The sequence below is a fragment of the Clupea harengus genome, chromosome 5 (genome assembly GCF_900700415.2).
Source record: "Clupea harengus chromosome 5, Ch_v2.0.2, whole genome shotgun sequence".
NCBI classification, from domain to species: domain Eukaryota; kingdom Metazoa; phylum Chordata; class Actinopteri; order Clupeiformes; family Clupeidae; genus Clupea; species Clupea harengus.
The window spans coordinates 20466378-20487847 of NC_045156.1; the positions used below are offsets into that span (position 1 = coordinate 20466378).

The 21470-nt window shown below is 43.9% G+C and overlaps 1 protein-coding gene across 1 annotated transcript in view; it reads left to right on the forward strand.

Annotated features, from left to right (window-relative positions):
* The window catches only part of LOC105897818 (testis-expressed protein 264 homolog), a 40993-nt gene extending 19886 nt beyond the window's left edge, over positions 1 to 21107 (forward strand). Inside the window, exons 3-4 of the mRNA XM_012824799.2 lie at positions 12177 to 12357; positions 19486 to 21107. Coding sequence (XP_012680253.2) covers positions 12177 to 12357; positions 19486 to 19985 — 681 coding nt within the window. The 3' untranslated portion in view covers positions 19986 to 21107. The remainder of the gene's footprint in view (positions 1 to 12176; positions 12358 to 19485) is intronic.
* The last annotated feature ends 363 nt before the right edge of the window (positions 21108 to 21470 follow it).

The window sequence follows — 21470 nt, forward strand, 5'->3', positions numbered from 1 at the left end:
AGTTGCATTCACAAACTTTTATAAAGGCTTACATTCACAAACATTTGAAAAGGCCGTTTCAGCTTATCATAAAGGCTGAATGTTTTCATTTTGTCAACATAACAATAGGGCTGGGCAGTTAATCGAATTTCATTTTTGCCACATTACGCTTTGCAATGAAGCTCTCATTTTTTGTGTGTTATAAATCCAGAGCACCTCTTGTGCTCTATTAGAGTGTTGTGCTTTCGCCCCTCCCTAAAAGCCCAAAGTCACTTGCCAGGCTGTGGCATGTTTAGTTCAGCTCGAGCCAAGAAGACATGAAGAGAGCCTTTGAATTAGTAGCGCCACTGCTGAAATTCCACACGGTTTATTATTCATGACGAAATGTAAGGTAAAGACATAGCTAATGATACAGGGCAAATAACTGATGCCAGCCGGAAGATAAGTCAGTGAGTACAGTAGCCTATGAGACAAAACACAATGTTTGTACAGGGAAGAGTTAATCACTCCATTAACATAACCCCCTACACCCCTGTCCAAGACATGATTTAACATTTTCTCAGTTATTAAGTTATTAATATCATCTGATCTTGTCATCCTTGTCATCATCTGTTTAGTATGAAATGTTGTTTTATTTACCACGTGATGTCCTGACGTAAACACTGGAACAGCTCGGTTTGGATTAGTGCAAAAATGATGGGCTTTCCAGTATCGTGTTCACGTCCCAACCTGATATGGAAACATAACCTAAATCAGCAGATTTTTGTTTAAAGTGGCAAGGCCCTATTAATCAGTGTAGCCTTACGTCATCGTACAGTACTTATCTTTTCAAGTATAAAAAAACTCTCAGTGCAAAGTACTCGGTACACAAATTAATGACGGATGATTTTAAATAACACTTAGTCTATTTACTATTTCTAATACATAAGGAAGACAAAATATAGGTTAATATATTATTATAATGTATAAACATAATATGTATTGATGATAATACTGCTTCTTCACGACATTCAGAGGCCTCGTATTTCTTGACAAAATCTTCAATTCTCTCTCCACGCTAGTTATGTGCCCATTAGGGCAGTGTGCCTTTAAGTGTTCTTAATGGAGGAGGAGGAGGAGGAAGAGGAGTGGAAAACTGCTGTGAAAGTGTAAAGAGTGCTCTTAGGCTCTGAATACATGCTTTAGAGTAGTTGAGCAGGAGGTGGGTCAGAGAGAGGTTCGGGGTGGGGGGGGGGGGGGGGGGGGGGGGGTTGGTGCTGACAGCTAGCTAGAATTAATGGTGGTTTAGATAGCCTGTCTCCTGTTCCTCTGGTCCAAGATTACAGTCATTACGGAGGGGGTCAGGAAGAAGACCAGATTCATGAAGGCTGAAATTAGAACCTCTGGTGTAAATCTCCCATGCTTAATAATCCTTACTTTTGCACTACCAATGATTTCACGATTGTGTGTTTGGTATGCGTGTGCACGTTTGCGTTTGTACTACTACTCACCTGAGAAGTGTGTGATCTTGTTTATTTGACGTCGAACAGTTTCATCAGGCAGGAGAGCCCCCTTTTCCACCTCCAGATCAGACGTGTGTATGTGTTTGTGCGCATTCCACAGTGTGTGTGTGTGTGTGTGTTTTTATGCATGTGTACGTGTGTGTGTGTGTGTGTGTGTGTGTGTGTGTGTGTGTGTGTGAGAGAGAGAGAGGCACACATGTAACATGTGGGCCTAGAGTTGCATGTTGGCATGTGGTAAGTGGGTGTGTGAGGGTGGAAACTTGTCTGCCTCCTGCCCCTGAGATCCTGTGCTGGAGGGGGTAGCAGCTGTGCCCCCAATGACCTGCTGTGTGGCTGGAGTCATACATATCACTTCTTCTATTTGTGTGTGTGAGTGTGAGAGAGAAAAACAGAAAGGGAGAGGGAGGAAGGGAAATTGGTTGGGTGTGTGTGGTGGTGGTGGTGGTGGTGGGGGGGGGGGGGGGGGGGGGGGGGGGGCAAATCAGCTGTATATAATTGGTCTGCTATATTTGATATTTGATCAGTCAGTGCTTGATTAATCTGCTCTTGATGCCTTTAAGTGTGTGTTTGGGTGTGTGTGGAGTGGGAGAATGTTGTGTGTGTGTGTGTATAAGGGTGAAACGGGCCGTGTATCTGTGCCTAATCTGTCCTTGTGTGAGAGTCTAACTCTGATCCCCTGTTGCCTTCCTCCTCATTAACCCACAGTTATTTTCAGCCCTCACCTCTCCATTGCAGCCCTCAGAAGGTTCCCATCTCCAGATGCGAGGCCCTCTGAGAGCTTCCTATAAATGTTCTAGGGTAAGGTTCTAGATTGGAGACATCTAGCAGTGGTGGGAGCTGTTGCTGGACCCTACTAAGAACACAGATCCAGTAGATGGGGATGCAGATGTGCTGATAACATGCGTATCTCATGCTAATGTGCCTTTGTTTTTTACCCTCAGCCTGGGTGCATGCATACATTAAACTCCATGTGACTCTATTCTCACATGCTTGGAGGCTGAGGGCTCTGGGACGCCCAATGAAGGGCTCTCATCATGTAGGCTAAGACTCTGTTGGCGTATGCACACACACATCTACACACACACACACACACACACACACACACACACTCACTCTCTCTCTCTCACTCACTCACTCACTCACTCACTCACTCACTCACTCACTCACTCACTCACTCACTCACTCACTCACTCACTCACTCACTCACTCACTCACTCACTCACTCACTCACTCACTCACTCACTCACTCACTCACTCACTCACTCACTCACTCACTCACTCACTCACTCACTCACACACACACACACACACACACACACACACACACACACACACACACACACACACACACACACACACACACTCTCTAGCATGATTGAGCATGCCCTGCATGTCACTGGTGAGTCAGACCCCATTGATTAGGGCCACGCTTCAACAATTAATGACAGCTAACGATGGCAGTGATTACCAGAGAAGGCAGCAAGCAGGCTTATTATTATCATCATCACAGGATGAGCACCGACCGTCTCAACCCTGCAAAGCGAGTTGTCCCCCAAATATTTTATAACTCTAGGGGCAATTTCATTGATTCATGAGATACATGGTCTAAATCTGGCCTTTCTTTTGTGTTTAAAGAGAGACTCTGGGCTCTATTTTCACAAGGAGCAAAGTCACGAGTAAAGTCCGTCACCCATGAACTAAAGCCAACGTGTGGCTTGCGGGAGCATTGTGCTGACCCAGCCATGCTTGTGCTTAGGAGTATGCTCATGGTATTGAATTCGCTAAACGATTTTGCCAAAGTTATTAAGCTTTAGTGAATGCGTGGCAGACTTTGCTCATTGCCAGTCGCCCGTCAAGGAAATCAGGGCCCTAGGTGATTCCATCGGCTTTAAGCATTGTCCAACTAGATGTATGCTTGTTGCAGTTCCAGTATATGCTGTCTGTTGTCGAACTAGACTCCACTCTGCCTGAGTGTGACCATCCTGTGAGCAGCTGGATTCCCCACCAGCCAATAATGGCCCAAGATTGCCGCTGTCTGGTGTCTTTCATTCTTCTTCATAGTCTGCATTAATGTTTTAGTGTTTTAAACAAAGGCATCTTTGGTATGTTTTAAACTATGCTATTGCCAAGGTCAGTGGTATTAATTGAAACCTGGTAGTGGTTGAAAGGACCGAAAATGAGAGTCCTAAAGGAATGTCTAGCCAAGCGCACGAGGCACAGCGTGTTTAGTGTGTGCCTCAGCTCTGGTGGACTGTGTTTCTCTGCGGGCATGTGTTTGTGTTGTGTGTGTTTGTGTGTGTGTACGGGATGCTGAGGGGGGTGTTGAGTGGTGGTCTTCAGGGTTGCGTGATGTGGGTCTGACCATTAGAAAGGCTGACTGTGCCCCCCAGCTTCCCGGAGCAGTCATGACTGGCACCCATGCTGTCACTAAGCCTTCCTATCTTTTATGGTTGCTGTTTACTGTAGCCACATTCCTCTGTCTCACACGCCACTGTCTCTTTCTCTATCTGCCTGTCTCTCTCTCTCTCTCTCTCTCTCTCGCTCTCTCTCTGTTTGTCTGTCGGTTTCTTCTCCATACATGTTTCTTCACAGTTAATGAATCGGTTAATTAGTTAATCATAAGCAAACAGTTCTGATTAAGTGGCTGGGAAGAGAGACGGTAAGTGTTTAAAGTTTTCCACAAAGGAGGAAATGTAGGAGGAAATGTTGTTCATGATTGAGCATCACAATCTTAGATGTTACAAGATGTATGTTTCCGGTTTCCGGGTTAAAAAAGTTAGCATTCATTTATTTTCTTTACTCCCACAGAGGGGAGGGGAGTTGCTTCCTCACGATGGTGAAAAAGTATCATGTGGTATTATTAAGACTGGAACAGCATTAAGAACATACTGTACGTTACTACACCACGGCCAGTGACAACGTTCCTGTGGAAACCAACACAGTGTCTAAAGTAACCTGTGTGCTCGAACGCGGACAAGCTATAGTGAATTCTAGACTCTATTTTGGATGAGTAAATTCAGTGCGTTAATGTGGCTGTAGAAGAGTATTTCATTGAAGGCTGAAAACAAAGCCAACATATGCTCATATTGGCGGCATAATACTGGCTAAGGAACTACATTCGTGGCCATTGTTGAGTTTAAGAATGTCAACTGGCTAGCAGCAAGAAAAGTGTGTCCGCTATTCACCCCTTGCAATTAAAATCGAACTGCTTTTGTCTGTATGTCTGGGTATTGTGTGAGTATATATTCTATTGAACATTATCTGTATATCTGTGGATATTATCTTGTACCTCAGTCAATAAGTCAGTGTGTCGTGGCTGATTTGTAGGTTTGTGGTAAAGTCAACACTCGTCTTTTCAGATCTGAACAAAACTCTTTGTTCTTGGTCGTTCAGGAAAAATCTTCAAAAGTGAAAAGGAACAAAAAGTGAGTGGAACAAAAAGGTTGATTTCGCCACTACGGTTTTGCATTCCCTTCTTATACATCGGATGAACCCCTCTTGTCTCACTCAATCTTCCTTGGCCCTGCCCTATGGGTTATTATGTGTTGTTCTTTAATTGGAGGATCCGTGGGACGCGGAAAAATTCATGTTTGGTCGCCCATCTGTGCCTGCCTGCAAGGCCAAGGCCCAACAGATAGCTCCTGGTATACTAGAAAGTAACCCATGTTGGAGAATATGGGCTGATTTTAGGTTAAGAATGAAGAGCCTGTGGGATACAGTGGGCAGCACTCAGCCAGCATGCAGACAGCCCCCCTCCCCGATACACCCCACACGCATCAGTATGTTTGCTATACTTGATACACCTTTAAACATAGAGTGCACAGAATCAAATTAATTTTAATAGTGTAAATCATTTTTAATAGTTTAGCAGTTTTAGTAGTTTGTCATCGTGACTTATCATAGTGGTTATACTAATTGTTGATATTCTTCACACTTCATATTTCACATCACACACCATATGGACTCCTGGAACTTTCACCAGCAAAAAAATGAATAAATTGCGGTGATGACCGTACTCAAACCCCGCAGAAGGCATCATATGGCCGTGGTAATTTGGTTATCGTTGCAGCCCTTGGTGAAACGGCGGAGAGAAAGAAATTGTCAGGGTTGTTTTTTTGTCTGGTGAAGACTTCAGGGTTGAAATGGTGCAAATAATGAGCAAAAACATGAGTGTGTTTTGAACTCTGGTTTGATTGGCAGGTCCTGCATATTGTAGCTTTCGTCTTCACAATAAAAAAAGGATTTAAGATGGTTTGTGAAAATTGGCTCTCGCTTCTTCTTATTCATCACCACGCTGAACTACCTTTTACTTTTAAAATAATTCGTCCTCCAGCCTAGTGCTTATGCTTTTATTATATAATCAGGCTGGTGTTCAAAATTCCCACACAAGCACAACTCTACTCCGGAAGGCCCTTGGGAACGTGTGTGTGTGTGTGTGTGTGTGTGTGTGTCAGTCTGTGTTTGTCTCTGTGTGTATTTGTGGTTTTTAATGCCCTGTTGCCTCAGTGCTCTGTAATTGAAAGGAAATGGATGGCTGGCAGGCTAGGAGCAGCCAAGAGCCCAAAACTTCCTTTTTTTGTATTTTCAGATGAAACGAATGCTGTTCCTCCTTACATCCTCTACCCCATAGACATCCTGTCTTTTCCATCAACCCCCCCCCTCCAATATCATCTCCCCCTCACCATAACCTATGAACGCTTTCACTTACATGTCTCTGTCTCTCTATCTCTCTCTCCCTCTCCTGATTCTTCTGAGAGCTCCAGGTAAAAAAAAAAACACACACACAGTTTCGTGCTGCAGTAATGAAGATGCTCTGTTTGAAAGACAAGAGTGTGGTAGGAAGGAGGGTAGCGAAGAGAGCTGGTAAGTGGGTGGATGGGTAGATGTATGGATGGAGAGGTGGATAGATGGTGACACATGATGAGTTTGTGCTTATTTTTGCCACACCGGTTTTTTTATTTATTTTTTACTCCCATTTATCAAGCTTTGGACAAACTTCACAAGAATAAGAAAAAAAGGAAAATACCAAGAACTGTGATTGATATTAATGTGTAATATTAACAAGGTGTTTCTCCCTTTGCTCTAAAGCCTTTCACATAAAAGAGGTGTACCATGGGATCTTGTTGCATTGTCTGTGCATTTAGTTGTGAGTCATCTTTTATCGTCAGTGGCTCCATTCCATAATTCCTCGTACAGAGATGAATAAAGTCACAACAGAATGGCACTGCTCAATCTACAACTCTGTTACTACGGGTTTCTAAGTGCTGTTGCATTCTGTAGAACAGTCTCATCTCCAAAGGGTTCTACTAAGGGGATAAAGACTCAAAGCAGCAGAACACGTTCCTGGTTAAAGTTAACATCAGCTAAACACAAGAAATTTTACAAAAAACCCATCCCTCCCTTCACTCTCAAAATGGCAAAATGACCGACAGGCCAGTAAGAATTGAGAATCTGTACTAAATCAATTCAATTCAATTGTGTTGATCTAGCAGCAAAACAATCAAATTGTCTCAAACCCTCAAGAGCAAGCAGGTCCAAATAGGCCTACCTTATTTCCATTTTTCACCAAGACCAAGACAGCCCTAGGGCGAGATATTGTTTTTGTTGTTCCCTGAGTATCTGCAGAGATGAAGATGACAAATGGCAGCTTTGCACATGGTAATGGTCATTGTAAATGGGCTTCCATAGGTAATTGGGCTCTCCTGGCACTGTCAGTTTGGCATCACGCCAAACTTCCCACTCTGAAACTGTTCTGAAAAGGTGTGGGAGCCCTGCTGCGTATGGTAGTTGCTTTGGTATGAAATAAACATGATTCCCAGCCCCTTTCGCAGACTTTTAACATAGTTTCACCCTTCATATCCTAGCATGTTCACCAGACATCGGATGGCCAGTTGTCAGGAAGTCATATCTTTCAGGGAGAGGGTATATTGCAAATTGTCTGACGGGTTACAAAGGGTAGGATGGTCAGAATTGTTATCTTCGATCATAGTCATGTAAATGATTAAACACGGTTTCTATGTATTATTTATTATACATCTCCACATGAAGTGAGTAGGGCAGTTATGTCTGTGGCGGAGCTTCCTTGGCCTTACTGTCAAACCACTGCTTTTTTTAAGCCACGTTGAACCAAACAGTTGTCAAGGTTCCTCCACTGGATGTAGTCAAGAAGTATGTTTTCTGCTCCTGATGACGTGACCAGTTGGGTCTTATGGGTGCTCTCACCCTGTGGCCAAGTGTCGGTCAGCAGCTGGTCCTGTCCTTAGATTTGCTGACAGACCCTTTAGCCTCCTAAGATAGTATATTAATACCATGCTACCTTCTTTAGAATTTGCATACTGTCAGTCATTTGTCAGATTCAGAAACCTTGTTTAGTGTCCTAGATGGCCTATGCTATTATAGTATTTACTATACAGTGGCATGGAAAAGTTTGGGCACCCCTAGTCAACATTTCTGTTACTGTGAATAGCTAAGTGATTCTGATTTTCTAAAGGCATAAAGTTAAAGATGACACATTTCGTTAATATTTTAAGCAAGATTACATTTTTCATTTTCATCTCTTACAGTTTCAAAATAAGAAAAAAAGGAAAAGGGCCCTAAACAAAAGTTTGGGTCCCCTTCATGGTCAGTACTTACTAACACCCCCTTTGGCAAGCATCACAGCTTGTAAGCGCTTTTTGTAGCCAGCGAAGCGTCTAGTTCTGTGGGATTCTTGGGCCGTCTTGCATGCGCTGCTCTTCTGAGGTCTATCCATAGATGTTCAATTGCGTTTAGGTCTGGGGACTGTGAGGGCCACGTTAACACCTTCAGCTTGCTCTTGCTCTTGAGGTAGTCCATTTTGGATTTTGCAGTGTGTTTAGAATAATCCTCCTGTTGTAGAAGCTTTCATCTTTTCATCTCTAGCTTTTCTTTTTACAGATGATGTTTGCTGGCAGAATTAGCTGGTATTGAATTGACTCCATTCTTCACTCTACAAATTGCCATTCCCTTCCCTCAATGAAATGTACCCCCGTTCCACTGACTGCAACACAAGCCCAACATCCACCGTTCCTGTGGCCATTTCTTAATTACATTACAAACTGAGGAAATGGTTACCTGAAAACGCTTTATCTTCGTATAGCCTTCTTCTGATTTGAGGGCATCAACTCTTTCAATTTCAGAGTGCTAGGCAGCTGCTTAGGGGAGCATATGACTACTGATTGTTGGGAAAAGTTTTGAGGAGTCAGAGTACTTATAAAGCTTTGAAATGTGCATCATCTGTCCTTTCCTAACGTGCTACGGTCTGAGACCTTGGTATCTGACCGCTCAAATCTCTTGGTGTGCTCTTTTCCTTTTCTTCACTCTAAAATTGTACAAAATAAAAACAGAACATTAATCTTGCTTAAAATGTTGATTTTTGTTTTTTTTACTTTATGCCTTTTGGAGATCGGTTCATCTTCTAATCGCTTAATTAATCACAGTAACAGAATTTTTTACCAAAGGTGCCCAAACGTTTGCATGCAACTGAGTGTGCAGATATGCCCATGAGCGGGTGTGTTTTATGGAGCCAGTTGTTTGGAGTGTGAGACACAACACTTTGCGATGGACTCTGATGGCACGTCAGCGTTTGAAAAGCCACGGAAACGGCTGCTTTCCCTCGCAGAAGTCATACATAATTTATACATTTGTAATTACAGATACATTGTTGTTTGGCAGTCCCGTGCATATCAGCGAAGGGAGAGGCATCTGCAGCAGATGGTGAGAGTAAGAGAGAGTCAGAGCGACCAAGGCCGCGGATAATGAGAAAAAAACTCTGCATTAGACTCACTCTAATTAGCCCTCGACGTTTTGCGACGTGTTAATATTGCACTGAAAACACTGCTTGCTCTGGGAATCCGAGACATGTGGAAGACTGGAGGGTTTCAAGGTTAGAGCTCAGTCCATGTCAGACTGGACACACATTTACACACAGTCTCCATGGTTTTGGTGTCTTTTCAGTGAACTGCTAGTATCATTTGGGTTCTATGACGTCATGATTGTACAACTCTCAGTGCCAATAAAGAAATTATTTCCTAGAATGATTTTGCAGGTGATGAGCCGAGATAGCTAGTTGGTTACTGATTCTAGAGTAGTAGAACACGGGGTCAGAATACATCAGATACTTGTCAGTATACGCAAACAATGGCCACTGCTAAATTGTCAGGGGTGTAGCAGTGATCAGAGTGTGCTTCAACTATCCTCTTAGCATAAATGACACCTCACTATTGCCTGCCTCAGTCTGTGGGGTGGGGTTGGAAGCAGTTGATCCTGTCATAAATGGTCTGCTGCCCCAGTGTGAAGAGATTTACTTGCTTGTTGCTAGTGTTTTCTTTGTTCCCTGTCTGTCTATCTGCTTCTCACCATGTGTGTCCATCTTTGGATTTACAGGTCTTCATGCTTGATGCCACTTTGATATCTCTTATCAAGTGTGACGCCATCTTTTATATGAGAGCCACAGGACATACATGCAGATAAACTGATAATGCACACAGCATGCGATTAGCATATGTTAGCTCTTTTGGACTGAAATATTAATGGTGTTTCCTACGGATCGTCTCCAGCAAGCCTGAGGTAAAAACGGACGCATGTGGCTGTGCGCAAGGTGGAAACGGACTGTAACAAAGGAAGTGATAATTATTCTGACAACCACCCTGCTCTCCCTCTTTGCAAAAAAAAGGGAGGTGGGAGAAAACAACGAGATGCAACGATAATGACCTCGGAGAGGCTTTGAAAGTGCTCACACCAGGATGCCAGCTTATTTTTTACTTCATTTTTTTTATTCCCTTTTTATTATAATTTTTTGGCGACAGGCATCTAATTAAAGCCATATAAAAGACGCTCGTCAAGGGAAGATGCGGGGGTTGGGGCGGATTGGACGGCGCAAACACTTCAGTGCGCGGCCTCTTTTAACGGCACACACAGTCACTTGGCAGGCCTAACAAGGAGTGGCTCGTTCTGTGTTTGATGGAGCTCTGAAGGTGTTTGAGGAGCTCTGCGCGTTTAAGCAGGTAACAGCAGGGCCCTCAGCTGGTGGCCATTTTGGAAGCTCACACAGAGCGCGCCCGGGGAGTTGCCAGTATAATGCCACTTACAGACTTCGCCATATGAGGTGCCTCTAGAGTGAGAGCTTTAAAAGTCCATCCTGCTCCTTTTATGACAGTCACAAAATGTACACTTGTTTACATGCCCTACTGTTTACAGCGCTGTGCCTCTTGGATATCTCGCAGTTCCGGTGGTTTAAGAACTTGCAAATCTGTGTGAGATGGTTGGTGTGTGTTTGTGGAATGATAGCGGTATGTGTGTATTAAAAGTTAATGCGCAGGGAGTAGTCTAATGGTCTCTGTCAGTGAGCAAGAGCGTAGGGGAACAACACGTGTCTTATTCAGGCAGCCTGCAAAGGTTACTCCTACATTAAAGAGAGAATGAGAGAGTGCCAACATTAAAGAGAGAGAGGAGGGAGAGGGAGAGATGGGGACGAGGCAGTGTGTGGGGGTGGGGAGCAGAGTTGGGAAATCTCAAATCTAATACTTCTGTAGCTGCTGCCTCGGTTCACCAGTCTTTGGCATCTCCCACCCCCTGTGATCACACGCGCGCAAACACACACACTCACACAGACAAACTAATGCATGGTGAAATGTTTTGCAACGCACAGACAATTGCTCACACACATCCACCCAGGATTACAAATTAAAGATAAATTCATAAGAAAGTTCAATTCTCAGTGTCTTCTTTTGTTGCTTTGATATGGTAAAATATATACTGAATGGATCCCCCCACTGGCATATACACACTATGAGTAGGTCATCACAATAGAGGCGCTCTGCACATAAACCGTCGGAGCATTAAAGGTCTCCTCCAGTTCTGTTGCGTGTCAGCCCGAGTCTGTTCTGGATGCAAGCTGGACATTTCATCAGCCTTCATCAACAGCGGCAGAGTCTCTGGACGCCATTTAACAGTCAGACCATTTAGCCAAACTTCACCACTTATCTGACTACTGATGCATGACCTCTGCCCCCCTGGTCTGGCCTCATATGGTTCTGTGGGTTTGCAGTCAGACCTGATTACCACTCGAGGGACTCAAAGGAATAATAGATTTAAACTCGAAGAATGCTACAGAATGAAAGTAAATATTGCATCACTTATTCACCCAGTACCACATGTTATGTTGTGATTTATTTGGAACACTACTGTGCTTGATGTAAGATCACATTGGCGCACCTCCACAAAAAAAATGATGAATTAAACTTTAGTTGTGCTTCAAATCCAGTAGCTGACATACTCCTGCATACAAATCTGCTATCTAACTGTAAAGTGAGATTGTGAGATTTATCAAAAAAAAACTGACAAAGAGTTTGAGTCACAAGCTGTCTTTCTGTTTGTCTGTTCAGTTTGTGTATGTTTATGTCTGTTTTCTATTTGACTTTCTTTGGTTAAAGATGCATCTGTAAAATGAAATCGGTCTCTCACCTGCTTTCTCTGTCTTATATTAAAACATTTTGAGCATGACGAGTTACAAGTCTTGCCAAAGCACCGTGATACAGAGCAGTTGTGTAAAACACAAAGGAATAATGACAACAGCCTTGAACGCAACAGTATGCAATACTATAACAGCAACATGAACAGCCATGACTCAGTCTCTCTCTCTCTGTTTCTGTCTGTGTCTGTGTCTCTCGCTGTCAGAAGCGGCAGCTGTGTGCCCACCCATTCCTGGAGGTGTACAGCGGGCAGCTGATCCACTATATGAGCCCACTGGCGCGCCAGGACGGGTTCTATGTGCCCGAGGTGCGGGAGGCAGAGCTCAGAAGAGCAGGAGAACAGGATGAGGAAGAGGATGAAGATGATGGGGCAACCATTGTCTCAGGTATGAGATGGAGAGATGTCACCCTCAGTGTTCAACTGTTACTTAGCAGCATTTTGTGCTTGTCAGTGATGGTTTACTGGGCACTAGTATGACGTTTCCATTATTTCCATTAACTAAAAGCACATACTGGTGGTCTGGGCATGTTCCTGATGTGGGCATGTTGGAAATATTCAGCATGCTATGTAAGTATGAATGATTGGTACACTTTTGCCTCAGATGTAGTGGGCACAAGCTTATGTTACAGTATGGTTATAAGGTTCCCACAATAATCATGTAGGTCTGTCAAGTGTAAAAAATGTATGGTGTGCAAAAAAAAAACCACGGTGTCAAAATAAGGATTATGCATTGTCAAAGAGTTCTTCTGATCGCCCCAGTACCAACTAAAGTATTCTAACACTATCTGTGTGGGACACGTATTTATTCCAAAGTGTCTCTAGGTAAACAGCCATGGTTACTACTTCTGGCATTTGTCTAGCTCTGTCGAAATGGTCTTTTTTCACGCCAGAAGGGAAGCTGTGACGTGGTTGTAGGACAGGGGGCCCTCAGGAAGCTGCACGGTGTTGATAGATACACTGTTTTAAATCATTTTCTAATTCATCAAGTGAAATACACAGACATTTGTACGGAGAGATTTTGAAGTATACACTCAAACCCTTTTCTATTTAAAATTAGATTAGAATTAGTCATGAAACATTTAGCATTCACATTTTGTGTTTTAAGTGAATTGTGGCAACTTTCAAATGCTGACACACTTGGAAGAATTGTTAAATGAGGCCCATTACATAGTGCTTCAATCACAAAACCTTAAAACTATAGTCATATTCATCTAACATAAATAATATGTTAATATTATACAATAATAGCCATTTTACTCTTTGTGGATGTATGATAATGAGAAAATGGAAATGAAGGATTCCTCTTGTGATATTTCGGCAAAATGTGTTTTTGAATGTTTTCATGAGGTCAAATGGAATTTGCATTGGACACCGGAGTGTGTCCATATCGAGTCACAATGATGACAGGCAGACAGGTCATCACGTCTCCTCTGTAGGGGGCTGGAATATTTCCTTGCACACAGGGGGCTTTGGAGGCAAAAAGCTTGAGAATCATTGTAGAGCATTGCACAAGCACACTGATTCCAGGACCATTGGTAATCCTGAGAATGAGGCAAGTGAAGGAAGGATTGATGGATGTCACTTAATGACCCAATATGCTAATTAAGCTAATTAGGGGGAAATTAGACAATTTAGCGCTTGCAGGCAAAATCTGCATACCTCATGGTTCAGTGTCTGATATAATTGTGTAGCACCATTAGAAAATGCATAGCACTAGGTTGGAGATCATTATTTTTGACAGGGGTGTCTCTTTTATGCAGTGAGACAATACCAGTGCTCCTGGCACAAATACAAGCAGGTTGAACTGGAAAACATTGCAAGCCTACTCTTTACGTCCACTGCTGTCCTGTGACATTGGGCCAAGCGTTCGTGATTACCACATCCTTGGCATGTGAAGGGAATGTGCTGCCCACAGTGTTGGTCAGCTCTGACACCACACCGATAGCCATGATGTGTCAAGTTTTCTGTTTGTGCCTATTAATACAACCAGTCAGAACCACTCTGAAAATATGGGCTGTGATGTTGATGCCTTCTGGGTGGATCTTGGCTTTTAGGCTAGCTGCTTAGGGCAGACTGAACACTAAAGATTTCTCTCTCTCTCTCTCCTCTCTATCCTCTCTCTCATTTTTGTCTCATGTCCAGCTTTCTCTCTGACACTACCTTAGGTGTTAATGAACAGCCTAGACTCCTGCATATGTCTATACGTGTTTGTATACACCTGGTAGGAATCCTGGCATTCATGTATTTGTAAACAAACTCTCTCTTTCTCTCTGTCTCTCTTTCTCTCCCTCTCTCTCTCCCTCTCTCCCTCTCCCTCTGTCATCACTTGTATGCACACACTCATGCACACAGTTGGTTGGAGGAGCAGTGGGGAGTCAGGTTGTGTCTGTCAACACCTGCTGTCGCTAGGGCTGCTGCTAGGGCTGTCGCTGGGGCTGTCGCTAAGGCTGTCGCTAAGGCTGTCGCTAGGGTGGCTTGATAACAGTTACTGTGACCAGGCTGCCCCCCCGCTGGCATCTTTACACATACTAGTGTGGAAATAGCCTGTGCCATATAGTGTGACCGGTTGAGTTTCAACTGAATTCACCAAAGGTCACATTTTAGTGGCCAACGCGGAGCATTAGCCAGACGAGATGCTGTGGCGAAATGCGTTTCAGTGGAGATGTGAGCGGCGAACGGCTGTAAACATGCCTCGAATCACTAGTTCTCACACTGGGCTTTCACTCTGTGGAGGCGCTCAACCCTTAATTAGATGTTTTCCCATCACTGCGGGACAAGAGGCCGTAGGGGGTCTGCTTAGTTACAAAGCCTGTGGTATTCGAGATCCTCCACATGGAAATCAGGGTGATTATGCCATATCCCGCACCGGTGGGGATCGAGGCGCCCGGCAGAAGTCACTGTGCCAGCTTGGGTTCAATTCAACCACGACGCTTTCAGTGCCTCTACCCCGCAGCTTTGGCTGAGAGCGGGGCTTGTTTCCGCCCGCTCCTCGTTCTAATCCCGGGGAAACAGAGATGGCGTCTTCTCCGTGCCCCTCGTTGAGCTGTTATTGTTCAGCTGTCTTCACTCCTCTCATCGGTGATCTCAGTGAGTCTCTCTCTGTTTCTCGCTCTCTCTACTTTTTCTTCCTGGAGTGGCAGCTTTCAGAATCCCCCCCTCCACTGAGAGAGGAATGAGCCACACACACACACACACACACACACACACACACACACACACACACACACACACACACATACATACACATACATACACACACACACAGTCAGTGCCCCCAGGCAATGGCCATGTTACACAGGGAACTGACACAGAGAGAGAAGGAGAGAGGGTGTGTGTTAGTATGCTAACAGGCAGCATGTACATCGTCACAGCAATAACTGTGGTATAACTGTGGACAGCCATTGGCATTGAACTTGCCGGAAGTAGTTGTTGTTGGCCCTGTAGGTGATGACCACATTGCCATATTTGCCCATTCATTAGTATTACATGTGATTTTTGTGATTATTTTACGTTTACATCAGTAAAGTAACTGTTACATTAGGGGCTGACATAGAAATACAAACAAAATGGAAAAAGTTAGATCTCATGAGCGCTTTCCAAGAATGGAGTGGTATACCTGTTATTTGTTCAAACAGCAGTGGTTTGTGTTTTGGCCCTACCTTGTGATCTTACTGCAGCGTAAGCTTGTGCCCTCTACATCTGAGGCAACACTGTCCCAGTAGGTCTGACTGGCTGATTGACTGTGTGCAAGTCAATCCTCATGGGTTTTCCAAACACTTCCTGAGCTGCATACGACATTTTGGAAATGTCTCATTTTATGACATTGATGTTTCACTCTTTAGGCAGTTCAGTGTTTGCACAACACAGTCGTCATAACCCAGCAGTCATGAGTTTCACCCGCCTCTGGGAAATAACCTGAAGGACAACACCAACAAACAAAGCACATCAAAACTTTGCGCGTTGTGACCAATAAACCATGCAGTTTACAGCCTCCATATGGACACTGATGTCTCATCCCTTTTGGCACTTCCTTTAATCTCTTCCATATAACCAACTCCCATACAGCTTATTCCCCTGAGATGTACCTTCAACCTCCAAACCATCATACTGCCTCCTTCCCCTTGCACATCACAAGCCCTTCATGTCCTCACGTTAACAGGGATGAGTGGAGGCCTGGTGGCAACTCTCTTTATAAACACGGATGACAGCCCCAGACACGTCCACCGCCCGTCACTCACTTGTCAGCGTGGGATCCATCAGGCACTTTGACAGGGGTGTTTACCAGTGTCAGATGGCTGTGTTTGCCGAAGCGCCTGTCTGAACGCCAGTCGCAGCTGTCAGGCGGACCACCAGCCCGGCCGCCCTCCACGTGGCCAAACACGGTGCTTCACCCCTTCCCCCTCCACTCCTCTCAGCTCTGCTCAGGTCTGACAGCAGCCATCAGGCTAGAGGGATGTGGGGTCCTACTACTGGAAAACTGTTATCTTTCTGGCTTTGCATTTTCATTTTTTCTTCTTCCGTTCACTCTTTGAGTTTTTCTTCTTCTTCTTCTTCTTTTCCTTCTTCGATTGATTTATTTTTCGCTAAACTATTTATTTAGTTTATTGTTGTTGTTTTGTTGATCTCGCTCCTCTTCTCCCTTTTTGTCTTATTCATGCTTCTTTTTTTCTTTTATGTGTTTCTCCTGCACCCGTGTCTTTCTTTCTCTCTTCCTTCCTTCTTTTATTTCATTCATTCTTTCTCTTTTATGGGCCTACCGATCTCTTGAAGTCCTAGAAGCTGCTTTTTTGTCATTTTTGTATCGTTATTTTTCTATTTGTCCCCCATGTCTTATCTTTAATCCATTCCCCATCTGGTCAGTCTTTCAGTCAGTCTTTCTCTTCATCCTCTTCATAACTCATCCCCCCCCCCACCTTTCCTCTGCTGTCCTTGAACTGCTCGCCAGAGAGTGAGTGTGGGCAAGAGCCGATATAAATTAACAGTGGGGAAACAGGCAGACTAATAGACAGACAGCTAAGGCGGCCATTACTCTGGTGCGGCTCCCGGACGCAGGCGGCGCAGCGGTGTGAGATAGAATGCCCTGTTTGGTAAATCCGTCACCGGAGGACGGAGAGCCGGAGCTGGCACCGCAGATCCCGCCCAGACTCGGGAGGTGTGAATCACACATTTGAACAGGCTCAGCACTATATGACCTACCTGCGGGCAATACCTCACGCCCCCCCGCTCCGCCGTGACCATGATCTCTGCGGGTCCAGACAACAGGAGGAGCGAGGGGGGGGAGCGGGAGACGGAGCTGGGGGAGATAGAGGAAATGTTTGTTGTGTTTTTTGATGATGCGACGCAAAGAAGATGGTTTATTTTTGGTGGAATAAAATGTTTTGAGGTAGATGTTTATAAACCCGCAGACAGTAGTGGTGGTATGACAGTTCCGAGCCACTGATAAAGCTGACAGCCACATGACATCTCTGCATGTGGAAGATTATAGCCTCGACTGGAAAACAGTACAGTTGTTCTGTTTTGTCATGTCCCCCTAATGAAATTTGACATGTGGTGTAACAGCACCATCAAATAATATTAGATAAACCAAAATCATATTTAGACTTTTGCATTCGGCGTATGCAGTACTGGTGTGTGTGTAGGTATAGGTGTAGGTCTGTGTGTGTAGTTATTTGTGTCTGAGTGCGTGTGTGTGTGTGTGTGTGTGTGTGTGTGTGTGTGTGAGTGTAGGTGAGTGTTATAAATAGAGGGGGTTATATGGCATGAATTAGGTGTTAACCATTAATTGGTTGGTGTATTTGAAGCGTTTTTCCGTCTTGTTTAGGACATAAGCACTGCTCAGACAAGGCACTCCAATTAAAATTAGCCGCTTTTTGAAACGCACACAAACGCCATCGCAACGTTTTTCCTTTAATTATCGAAAAGGTCTCACAGAGTGGTGCCTGCAACATTTCTAACACCTCACACACACACACGCACACACACACACACAATGCCCTTCGAGAGCTCATCCGTGCCAACCACTCCTGCCTTTCTCTCTGTAATTAACAACCAGCAGGATAGCCAAAATGATGCACTTAAAAAAAAAAACAACGCAGACGTCTCTTCTATTCCTTAAATGAGAAAATGGTCCAGCTCGTGAAACCGTATGGAAGACATTTTGGCATGTTTTTTGCTTCACTCACAAATATGTGTTGTTGAGGAGGCAGCACAGGAGACATTTGCAGTCGACTTCTGCTCTGTGGCTGCACTTCTAATGAACAAATAATGCAAATGTGACCGAGTCGGCCATCATCTCGCTTTCGTTATAAAAACATCCGGACCTAAATTTGGGTTCATTTACAAGGAGCCAAGTGGAAAAAACAAATCTAAAACACCAACCGCGTGCAGCTGGAAAAATAAGAATATATTACATAAACCAATGTCACTTGGAAGCTAGGTTTTACCACAGCCCTCGTGCTTTGTGTTCAACCCACTTTAATGTAGTCCTTTGATTTAATTGAGTATGGTTTTTCAATATAAAAATGTCACCTGTGTATGTGCTAGACAGGCAAGTAAGAAGACAAGGCTTGAATGATGCAGATCCTCCACTCGAAAAGTAATACTGAAATAATTGCAAGAAAAAAGGGCTTCGCCACAGCTAGTTAAATAAGCATGGGGGGGCTATTTTAAACATTTTCACACAGTCTAACAGCCCAGCACAGCTTGAGGAGTGAGGAGTTGCTGTTTTGTTTTGATTTTAAATCTTTTATTACATTCTCCAATATTTGGCATCTCCCTTGGTCAGTGACAGAGAATCAAAGGAGCCTTGTTTATCTAAGCACCATGCAGTGTCTCTGATGAGTCCTAGACAAGGATTAATTAGGGAGCCTTCGTGGCTCTGGAGAAGAAGTCCTTCAAATGTCTGCACAGACTCCCAGACTTGTCTGCTGTGCAATTTACAGGACTGATGATGGACTGTACGGTGATGGCTCACGGCTGTCGGCCATCAGCAGCTGTGCGTATTCCGCTCTCATGATGTCACAACAGTTCAGTGGAATTCTGTCTTGTCTGATCATCTTAATATGGCTATATGTAGATGTGCTGCATGCCACAGACATTGTGAATGTCAATGAATGTTAAAGGTGCAGTGTGTACTTTTATTCTGAATGTCCATGAATGTTAAAGGTGCAGTGTGTACTTTCATTCTGAATGTCCATGAATGTTAATGGTGCAGTGTGTACTTTCATTCTGAATGTCTATGAATGTTAATGGTGAAGTGTTACACCATCTATATATATATATATATATGTGTGTATGTGTGTGTGTGTGTGTGTGTGTGTGTGTGTGTGTGTGTGTGTGTGTTTGTGTGTGTGTGTGTGCACTTCTTAAATCTCTGTATGTATAAAGGTGCTAGTATAGTGGTTAGGCATGTGATCCATAAGAAAGGTTTACTTGCATTAGCTCATTGGTATTTATTGTCTCAGCTATGCTGAGTTGTGTCATTGGTCTAACCTGAGCTGTTCTATGCCAACAGGTACAGGATCCTATAGCCAGTGCAGCTCTGTGAGTGGTCGACTCCGCCCACACAGCCAGTGCAGCTCTGTGAGCGCTCAACTCCGCCCACACAGCCAGTGCAGCTCTGTGAGTGGTCGACAGCACTCCCACAGCCCGTGCAGCTCTGTGAGTGGTCGACAGCGCTCCGACAGCCAGTGCAGCTCTGTGAGTGCTCGACAGCGCTCCCACACCCCGTGCAAGTCTGTGATTGGCCAGCACCACTCTCACAGCCCGTGCAAGTCTGTGATTGGCCAGCAAAACTCCCACGGCCACAGGTGCAGCCTCACCCCCTGCTCTACTCCCTGTTCCCTCCCATTGGAGGGCCGCGGGGATGCAGCAGAGGACAGGACTGAGAGGACCCGTAGATCTTCCCCCTCCCCACTCAAAGGGCTGGACTTAGAGCTGAAGGTCCACGCCCGCTCCTCCTGCCAAAAAGAGCTGGTCCAGGAACGAGGGATGGCCACTGAGGGAGAGGAATGAGAGGAGGATGGAGAGACATGATGCTGGCTGGAGAGAAGGGAGCCCATGTTACAAGTGCCTTGTTTTTGTGTGCAACTGACTTAGTGTACCGTCAAAAAAAAAAAACAGATTTCATTGTTAAATACCACTTGCTAGATGTGGCCTTATCCTTCGATTGGGTAGCAGTAACCCATAACACTTGTCAACTCAAAAAAAAGAATGGGATTTCAGTTTAGCCACTACCTGCTATTCAGTGCTAATTTGATTTAGCTGTGACATCATATGTTTTAACACTAACCTCAGTTACGGTGATGGAGCTGTACATTGAAAATGCATGATTTGATTTTAGAAGGTGCTAAGGACCCAAACGTTGGTTTGGGGTTACATTCCACTCTATAGATCTGCATCAATCATAAGACTCCAAATACTTCACTGTTCCTACTGTTGTAAGACTCACTGTTGTCAACATTATTATTATTATTGTAAGCCGGAAGAAGAAGAAACAGGGACACTTTAGTGCCTATTTAGATACCAATAAAACAGCCCTCCAAACAGAAAGCCCAGGTGTGAATGCCCAGGTGTGAATGCCCAGGTGTGAATGCACAGGTGAATACCATTTACATCGTAAAGTTCTGGCTCATACTTGAATGAATGTTGATGGAACGACAATAAGAATCTGGAATTTTTGTTCAGGATCGAAAGCAAAGCCATTCTTATCCATTTAGGCTGCTGTTAAGAGAACGTTATTTAGTGTTACAAACTAGTAATATTACACACACCTTATGTGAGTGTGTATTTATATGATGGGATTAGGTCCTTTTTTTATCTATACTGTTATGGTTTTGTCAGATATTTTGAATGTTTAATTCTGTTATTATTAGTGTGTACGTAGACATTGTTTTATATTCATTCAGTTTTTTATTAATTCTTCTCCTTCAGGGTTGGAAACTATAAACCTGTAAATCTCTGCTTGTAGAATGGTACACCACCAGAATTCGATATGACTTGAAATAATAATCTGTGATCAATATTTCACACACAACCTCAAACTTCAGTTGATGGCCAGGTCCGTCATCTGATATATAATTTACTGATCTGTGAATTCTTTCAAGACACTGGATATTAAATATTATTCTTTTATTACTGCTGCCTGGCTGTTTTGATCTTTCTCTGACTGTGTTAATGTCTCATTTCCCCTAGATCAACCTCTGACCTTGACAGAGGACGGAATTGAACATCATTGGTTCATTGGTAGTTGTCGTTTGAATCTTGAGTCTTTAGACCCTAATCTACCTGTGTAAAAGCCTATGGTGGGGCCGTAGAGGTGAAACCAATAAAGTGTGTAGGCATGAGTGGTTTGGCTAGATGAACTAGCATGGTTACAAGTTTACCCACATTAAATATTGAGTTTTGAGATACGACTTGAACTCCAAGGTATACATATATACAATGGCTTGCAAAAGTATTCAACCCCCTTGAAAGTTATCACCATTTTCTATTTTTACA